A 9,599-nucleotide genomic window follows, 5' to 3' on the forward strand; every position below is an offset into this window, starting at 1 on the left:
CAGTCTGTCCTGTCTTCTTTTTAAATCCTTTTTCTTAATTCATTTTTTCTGCCCTATGTGAGTGCTGCAAGATCTAGGTGCCAGCAACTGGAGAAGGGTCCACAAGTCACAGGGCCTATAGGTCTAGGTGGCTAGCAACTGGAGGAATCAGGGTGCGTTTCCATTTCCCTAATGAAGATTAATACTCTGTGTGTGTGTGTGTGTGTGTGTGTAATTTGCTAGCAGACATCAACCTGGACTAGCTGTCAAGTAGGAGATCTGCTTCTAGAAAGACTCAAGATGGGGGGGGGGGGGCAAGTCCAGGCATGGATATTAGAAAGGGAGATACAAGGGTAACAGAAAGGAGGGTGAAGCATGGGAAAAAGGATAATAAAGTATGTAAATCATGTGACCTGTGTTGTTTGTCGGCCCCCATTGTGCAACCCTATGCTTGCTCAGTCGCTGCAGTCTAAATGAGGACAATGAACAAAACCTGTTGTTCTGACCATAGGATACATGTCAAAGCTGCTTCCATTATCAGCTTTCCTTGGCTATCAGGGAACACCCAGATGGGATGGAGCAAACATCCTGATATCTATGTTGGTGCCTATTCCAGGCCTGACAGCATCAACATCTTACCAACCACTTCCAACCACATAGCATCTAGATGTGCTACATATTGGCATATGGTCTCAAGCACTGAATCATACAGTATTTTAATTGCTGATATTTATTACTCTATGCATAAAGGCCTTTTCAGCACTTCCATTACACACACTTTATAGAACAGTTCTTGATCAAAACACAAAATCTTAAACATAGGGTGAAAGAAGTACAGATAAGACAGGAAGAATATTCAAGAGGAACATGTTTTATTTTTATGATATCTGAACACACTTGCAGAACAACAGTATTGTTCTTCACAATTACCAGCATAAAAACAATGTGTTCAATGTTTTAAGCAAGTGTCCATTGGAACAATAACTCAAAGAATGGTAAGAGATTTTTTTTTATTTGCTGGGGGGCAGGGACACACTTTAAGATGGTCCGTGACACAGAGAGGGTTGTCTACCAGAGACAGATCCTTCACTGGCTTGAGTTTCTAAACTTCAGCTATTTTGAAGCAAGCTATGTAACTTACACCACTTTGTCTGGTAACAGGTTCTAAAATATAAAACATATACTTTAAAAGACTAAACCAATGCCAAAATTTACAGTCTAAAGACATTACACTGTAAAGCAATCGAGGAATTCAAACACATTCCAAATTAAATATCATAGAATCATGGGATAATAGAATCATAGAATAGTTTGGGTTGGAAGGGACCTTAAAGATCATCTAGTTCCAACCCCCCTGCCATGGGCAGGGACAAGTCCCACTAGATCAGGCTGCCCAAGACCCCATCCAACCTGGCCTTGAACACCTCCAGGGATGGGGCAGCCACAACTTCCCTGGGCAACCTGTTTCAGTGCCTCACCACTATGATGGTGAACAAATTCTTCCTTACGTCTAGTCTAAACCTGCCCCTCTCCAGTTTATATCCATTACCCCTCATCCTATCACTACAAGCTTTTGTAAAAAGTCCCTCCCCAGCTCCCTTGTAGGCCCATTTCAGGTACTGGAAGGTTGCTGTAAGATCTCCTCGTATCCTTCTCTTCTCCAGGCTGAACAAGCCCAACTCTCTCAGCCTGTCCTCGTATGGGAAGTGCTCCAGCCCTCGGATCATCTTTGTAGCCCTCCTCTGGACCCATTCCAACAGCTCCATATCTTTGTTATGTTGAGGATTCCAGAACTGTAGACAATACACCAGATGGGGTCTCAAAAGAGAGGAATAGAGAAGCAGAATCCCCTCCGTTGACCTGCTGGCCACACTTCTTTTGATGCAGCCCAGGATATGGTTGGCCTTCTGGGATGCGAGCGCACACTGCTGGCTTATGTCGAGCTTCTCATCAACCAGCACCCCCAAGTCCTTCTCTGCAGGGCTGCTCTCAATCACATCATCCCCCACTCTGTATTGAAATTGGGGATTGCCCCGACCCAGGTGAAGGACCTTGCACTTGGCCTTGTTGAACCTCATGAGATTCACACAGGCCCACTTCTCCAGCTTGTCCAGGTCCCTCTGGATGAAATCCCATCCTTCCGGTGTGGCGACTGCACCACTCAGCTTGTTGTCGTCTGCAAACTTGCTGAGTGAGCATTCGATCTCGCAGTCAATATCATTGACGAAGATATTAAACAGCACTAGTCCCTGTACGGACCCCTGAGGGACACCACTTGTCATGGACCCCCATCTGGACTTCGAACTGTTGACCGCTTCTCTCTGAATGCAACCATCCAAACAGTTTCTTATCCACCTAACAGTCCACCCATCAAATCCATATCTGTCCAATTTAGAGAGAAGGATGTTGTGGGGGACCGTGTCAAAGGCTTTACAGAAGTCCAGATAGATCACATCCATTGGTTTACCCGTGTCCACTGCTGTGGTTATCACATCATAGAAAACCACTTAGTTGGTCATACAGGACTTTCCCCTGGTGAAGCCATGCTGGCTGCCATTAATCACCTCCCTGTCCTCCATGTGCTTTAGCATAACTTCTAGGAGGATCTGTTTCATGATCTTAATTACTAACAGTCAGATCTGTTTCATGATCTTAATCTTAAGCCCCGAACCGTGGGTTAATCAGCGTGGTTCGGCAGCAGACACGGTAAGTGCTGCCGCCGAGTGCTAGATCGAGGCGAAGGGGTGCTTGACAGATTGGGGGAAGCCCAGGAACCCCGGACGGAGCCCGGCGGGCCAGTCCGGACTCCCGGAAACCCAGGCCCGTACGTGGCGACCGACGCGGGGGTGACGATCCCTGAAGTGGCCACGGAAGATTTAAACGATCTTCAGGGAGCGCTGTGACCTGGAGCACCGTGAACAGGATCGCGCAAACAGGGGCGCACTCTTCCGAGGGGTGGGCTCAAATAGTTTGCGAAATCAGTTCGTGAAGGCAGGGTGCACAGGGAGGGTGCAATTCCGGTGCTCGAGAAGTAAGCTCGGTCAGTGAATGGGAGCCGAGCCATGGTGTCCACCCAATGGAAGGCTGCATCCCTCACACCTGCGAGAAGGGACGCATCAGTTCAGACTGAGCTCCCGTGAAAGCACGCAGCCATCCAGGTCTCGGGCTGCACAGAGAGCCACCAGCTTGCATTGGAAACGTAGGGCAGCAAGGGCAGTGGACTACCTCCTCAGCCTGGTGGCAGACCTGAAAGAGGAAGTAGAGAGGCTAAGGAGCATCAGGGAGTATGACCTAGAGATAGATTGGTGGGATCACATCCTGAGCTCCAAGGCACAAGAGAAGACTCAACAGGTAAGAGCCCAGGATCAAAAGGATCTGGCATCTTCACCCCTAAGGTTGCAGGCGAAGGCTCAAAAGGAGGTAGTGAGTGGAAGTATGTCCACCGATGGGGCAGAAAATCAAACCCCTCCTTGCCCACACCACCTCAGGTGTCGCTCCAAAACAGATTTGAGGCTCTCGATGTGGAGGACGGACCAGAGGAAAACACGGAGGAAGATGCACCCACACTGGAGCAGGGTCAGAGACCAAAACGGCATGAATGCTGTATTGCCAGAACTGCCAAAAGGATCGACAGGAGAGTCATAGTTGTAGGAGACTCGCTAATGAAGGAGACGGAGGGTCCAATATGTCAAGCAGGCCCCACTCACAGGGAAGTCTGCTGCCTCCCAGGAGCCCGGCTAAGAGATGTGGCCAGGAAACTTCCCAACCTGGTGAGATCTACAGGCTGTTACCCGTTACTACTGCTCCATGTGGGAGAGGATGAAACAGCATAAGAAGCCCAAGGGGGATTAAAAGAGATTTTTAGGGCCTTAGGACAGATACTGAGGGAATCTGGGGCCCAGGTGATTTTTACTTCCCTCCTTCCGGTTACAGGTGGTAACATAGCACAGCTCAGACGGGTCCAGTCAATTAGTACATCGCTCCGTGGCTGGTATCACTGCAATAACTTTGGGGTTTTTGATAATGGGATGGCCTACATGGCACCAGGATTACAGGCATCGGATGGGAGCCACCTTTCTCAGAGTGGGAGGAGGGTCTTTGCCCAGGAGCTTGTGGGGCTGGTAGATAGGGCTTTAAACTAGATATGAATGGGGAGTGGGAAATGTATCTTACCTTCAACATATGTTGGGAATGAAGCCAAGCTTTTTCTGGCCTGTAATCAAGACAAATAGGATTTCAAACAGAACAAAATAAGCTTGAATGTACATTAAGAATTCTTCCATAAAAAATGAAATGATAGTAATAGATATAAGCAAAAGACTGTGAGAGTTTACTAGGAAAGTATTTACTTTTAAATTAAAAGTCTGACCAATTATTAGAGGGTTATTATCCCTAAATATGGTATATTCTACCAAGTAGGCAACACACTACATTACTTTGAATTAGCTCTTGATGTTTGGCAGCATGCTTCCTGACTACTAATTAGTGCTGTGCTCTCTTTAAAAATAGAAATACAGGAAAATACATAATCTCTCAAAGACATTTTCCAAATACTTACATGTGGAAATGTTTAAAAAGGGCCAAAAATGTTATTATTTGTAACAAAAAGCATTTTAATTATGAACCAAATTTAATTACTTATTAGGATTGTTCTTGACAGGCTATGTAGACACCTATATCTGCTGGAGTAAATGCATATAATAACAGTCCTACACTGATTATGTTTATGCTGTAACAAGCACAAAAGTACGTATAAATGTGCATGATTTAGACAATGAAAACTGCAAGCAAGTAATTTATTCCTTGTTCGTTTAATCAAGTAAATAAACAAGTAACGTCTCACTTTCATGAAAGGTGGACTAATAGAAAAAACGCAAAACGTAATGGCTGGCATTTTGTTCGTTTTTTAACTCTGAGTAAGATTAATGATACCTAACAAGTGTCAGCCTTTAGAGTTGTCACAAAGCAACTACATCTTTAAACTGAACAAAGCCAGAGGCTTTAGCAAGCTAAAGAATATTGTAGATGAAATCATAATGACACAGTCTAATAATGTTGAAGGCTTTGGTGCAGAATAAATTAGGGACAAAATTCCTAAGTCTTCTGAAAGCTTCCATCCCCTTCTAAATGCAAGCATAGACTTAAATTAATATATATACACAGGCTACAAGCTTCTCCCCCCCCAGATGATAAAGAAGGAAAAAAAAAAAGAATAAGCAAAGACTTGTTTAAATTTCAACAAATATTTCTGGTTACAGTAGATTGATTTATTCATTTGTAGAAGATATCACATTAATAGCTGATAGCTAAGCACAAGTTATCTATCAGCAGCTGCATCTACTTGCTTACAGAGCTCTGTTAACAAATCTAACATTGAAGTTTGAAAAAAAAATTATCATATCAGTGAGATGAGAGGCATTTCTCATCTCAGTGGAACTAATGCATTGTGGAAACCTGCCAGGTACAGGCCTTGCTTGCAAGGAGCCTGTAGTCAGGACTTCTAGATTCTAGATCCAGTTCTCCCTGTGAATCATTGGCAGGCTATTGACAAATCACTTACTTGTTCCTATGGGTCAGTTTGCCCATTGATATGATAGTAGGCAGCATGATGAACTAAACTCAGGAAATCTAAATGGTGGCATAGATAATGATTTTTTATTGTTTTTTTTTATTTCTAAACAGTGCAGTAGCAAACACTATGGAGCATAAGAATGTGTCTTAGCAAATGTAATGAAATACATGCTTGTGTATGTGAAGTTTTGATACCAAGATATTTGTTACATAGTGCTTGTCAATTAACTAAGATAAAGTTTCTGTAGAATATCAAATTAACACCCTCAAGGATGTGTTGTGTTACTATGTAGATAGCATTTTGGTCAGTACTAGTGCTAAAATAATAGTTGTTAGTCTCAGTGAACACCTGTATCTTGCACTTATAATACCTTATGAATTTATATATATACACACATATATACATGTTTATATACTCGTTTACATCTTTAAAGACTTCTAGATTACTTCTAGAACCTTCTAATACCTCCTTAATCTTTTGGATGAGGGACTCGTGTCTTTCCAAGATCATATGAATACTAAATAAAACTTTTTTTTTTTAATCTTAAAATGATCAAGTGGGGAAAACATCTAGCTGACTTTATTTTGGCTAGACTGAAAAAACTTACTTTGGGTAAAACTAGAATAATTTGGATTATTTTATATTACTTGTCCTGTTTGTTTCAGGCAACTCAGTAACAATAGAATTATTCATGAAGGTGTTATACCTGCTTTTTCAAATACTTTATGGTAGCAAGTTGTTATGAAGTATCATGACTGGTGTGTCAGAGTATACAATTAGCTTAGTATAGCATGCAAGTTAGTATTTTTCACCATTATGCTATAGAATTTTTCATAGGATTATATGGTAGAAATTAATGAATTACAGGAAACACTCTCACCCCATATGAAACTGAGGCCTCACCATTCTCATTTGAGTTGGCCCAATTAAATTTGGACAGTAGAAAGCAATGTCTCTCTTCTGTATTTACAGTGTATTTCTAGTAGCTTGTATGACAATGACTGAATGAGTAGAATCATAGAATATCCTGAGTGTTGGAACGGACCCACAAGGATCCAATTCCTGTCCCTGCATAGGACAAGCCCAACATTCACACCACGTGTCTGAGGGCATTTTCCAAATGTTTCTTGAATATCGTCAGGCTTGGTGTCATGACTGCTTTCTTGGGGAGCCTCTTCTAGTGCTCCACCACCCTCTGCGTGAAGAACCTTTTCCTAATAGCCAGCCTAAACCTCCCCTGGCATGTCTTCCTGCCATCCCTCGTGTCCTATCATTGGTCACCACAGAGGAGGAGAGATCAGCACCTGCTCCTCCTCCCCTTGTGAGGAAGCTGTAGATCCAGAAAGATTACAATAACTGGCTTCCCTTGGTTGACTAGGTCGGTAACCTTGTTGCCCAAACAAGGTTAACCAGGGCTGGGTCCAGCCCTGTTCAATGTCTTTATCAATGACCTGGATGAAGGCATTGAGCGCACCCTTAGCAAGTTTGCGGACGACACTAAGCTGGGTGGAAGTGTCGATCTGCTGGAGGGTAGGGAGGCTCTGCAGAGAGATCTGAACAGGCTGGACCGCTGGGCAGAGTCCAATGGCATGAGGTTTAACAAGGCCAAATGCCGGGTCCTGCACTTGGGGCACAACAACCCTATGCAGTGCTACAGACTAGGAGAAGTCTGTCTAGAAAGCTGCCTGGAGGAGAGGGACCTGGGGGTGTTGGTTGACAGCCAACTGAACATGAGCCAGCAGTGTGCCCAGGTGGCCAAGAAGGCCAATGGCATCTTGGCTTGTATCAGAAACGGCGTGACCAGCAGGTCCAGGGAGGTTATTCTCCCTCTGTACTCGGCACTGGTGAGACCGCTCCTCGAATACTGTGTTCATTTCTGGGCCCCTCACCACAAGAAGGATGTTGAGGCTCTGGAGCGTGTCCAGAGAAGAGCAACAAAGCTGGTGAGGGGGCTGGAGAGCAGGTCTTATGAGGAGCGGCTGAGAGAGCTGGGGTTGTTTAGCCTGGAGAAGAGGAGGCTGAGGGGAGACCTCATTGCTCTCTACAACTACCTGAAAGGAGGTTGTAGAGAGGAGGGTGCTGGCCTCTTCTCCCAAGTGACAGGGGACAGGACAAGAGGGAATGGCCTCAAGCTCCACCAGGGGAGGTTTAGGCTAGACATTAGGAAAAAATTCTTCACAGAAAGGGTCATTGGGCACTGGAACAGGCTGCCCAGGGAGGTGGTTGAGTCACCTTCCCTGGAGGTGTTTAAGGCACGGGCGGACGAGGTGCTAAGGGGAATGGTTTAGTGTTTGATAGGAATGGTTGGACTCGATGATCCGGTGGGTCTCTTCCAACCTGGTTATTCTATGATTCTATGATTCTTGTCATAGAAGGAAATTAAGTTTCTCGGGCAGGACCTTCCCACTATGAACCCGTGCTGGCTGGGACCAATGACTGTGTTGCCTTTGAGGTGGTTTTCAGTAGGTCCCAGAATAATCTTCTCTGTGATCTTACCAGGCACTGGAGTGAGACTGACAGGCCTGCAGTGACCAGGCTCATCCCTGCTGCCCTTCTTGAAGACTAGGACAACATTTACCAGCTTCCAGTCAACTTGGTACCTCTCCAGATTCCCAAGAGCATTGAAAAATCATTGAGAGAGGTCTCGCTATGACATCAGCCAGCTTATACGCTCAGATGAATCCCATAAGGCCCCATAGACTTATAGGGATTCAGCTAGAGCACCAAATCCTGCACAAGTTTGGGGGTGATTGGGAGTTTATCATTTGCCCAGTCTTGCTCCTCTAGCCCAGGGCTTGGGGGGGTGTGTGGCGAGCCCATCATCGGTGTTGAAGAGAGAGGCAAAAATCATTAAATGTCTCTGTTTTGTCTATATCCCTGTTTGTTATATGTCCACGCTCATCAAGCAATGGGCCAATGTTATTTCTGGCCTGCCTTTTGTTATTAATATATTTTTGAAAGCCCTTTTTATTGTCCTTCACAGCGCTGACCAGCTTCAACTCTAATTGAGCTTTGGCTGCACAAATATTTGCCCTACAGGGGCAAACAGCATCCCTGTACTCCTCCCATGTCACCTGTCCTTGTTTCCACTGGCCATACACCATCCTTTCATGCCTCAGTTCCAGTAGAAGATTTTTGCTCAGACAGGCCGGCCTTCTGCCTCACCGGTTTGACTTCTGGCATTTCAGAATTGCTCAGTCCTGTGTTCTTAGGAGGTGGTACTTAAAAAGTGACCGGCACCAATGGACCCCAGCACCTTCAAAAGTTTTTTCCCAGGGGACCTTACTAAGCAGTTCCCTGATCAACCTGAAGTCTGCTTTCCTCATGTCCAGAGTTGAGGTCTTGCTGTCAGTTTGCCTTCTGTTACCATAGATGTTAAACTTGACTGCTTTGTGGTCGCTGTGGCCTTGGCAGACTTCAATCACCACTTCACCCACAAGACCTTCTCCGTTAACAAGCAACAAATCAAGAGAGGCACCTTTCCTGGTCAGTTCCCTCAGCACCTGTGCCATGAAGTTATTGTCCAGAGAGTTTAGGTAGGAATCTTCTGGACCTGTTTGTACCAGCTGTGTGGTACTCTCAGTTGATATCAGGCAAATTGAAGTCTCCTGTGAGGACAAGGGCAGATGACTGGGAGATGCCCCTTAGTTCCTTAAAGAATGACTCATCGGTGTCGTTGTCCTGGTTGGGTGACCTATAGCAGACGTCCACGACGACATCTGTTTTAACTGTCTGTCCTTTAGTCCTTGCCCAGAAGCTCTTGACTGCCATCGCCAACTGCAAACTTCATGGATGAATGAAGTGAAATTAAACAGATGAACAACTTGACAAGTAAAACACATCACTAATCTCATTTTAATGAGGGTATCAGTATTTTGAATGGTAAAATAAAATCCTGTGATGCACCTGAATTCAGCTTTTAATGGAGTCTCTTTTGTAGGTTTAAAAGAAGCATCCTGACCTTACTAAATGAATGTAGGAGAACTCAGCTTGGAAATGGCAATCTGTAGAGTATTGGTTAAGAAGGAAAGGGCATCAGGACGCTGGC

General features: G+C 44.8%; 1 protein-coding gene across 1 annotated transcript in view; it reads right to left on the reverse strand.

The window, feature by feature from the left end:
- The window catches only part of LOC138732922 (amyloid-beta A4 precursor protein-binding family A member 1-like), a 32,145-nt gene extending 22,823 nt beyond the window's left edge, over nucleotides 1-9,322 (reverse strand). Inside the window, exons 1-4 of the mRNA XM_069879703.1 lie at nucleotides 9,257-9,322; nucleotides 8,919-9,159; nucleotides 8,717-8,772; nucleotides 4,153-4,192 (exon numbers count right to left, since the gene is read on the reverse strand). Coding sequence (XP_069735804.1) covers nucleotides 4,153-4,192; nucleotides 8,717-8,772; nucleotides 8,919-9,159; nucleotides 9,257-9,322 — 403 coding nt within the window. The remainder of the gene's footprint in view (nucleotides 1-4,152; nucleotides 4,193-8,716; nucleotides 8,773-8,918; nucleotides 9,160-9,256) is intronic.
- Nucleotides 9,323-9,599: the final 277 nt, after the last annotated feature.

The sequence above is a fragment of the Phaenicophaeus curvirostris genome, chromosome W (genome assembly GCF_032191515.1).
Source record: "Phaenicophaeus curvirostris isolate KB17595 chromosome W, BPBGC_Pcur_1.0, whole genome shotgun sequence".
Taxonomy (NCBI): Eukaryota; Metazoa; Chordata; class Aves; order Cuculiformes; family Cuculidae; genus Phaenicophaeus; species Phaenicophaeus curvirostris.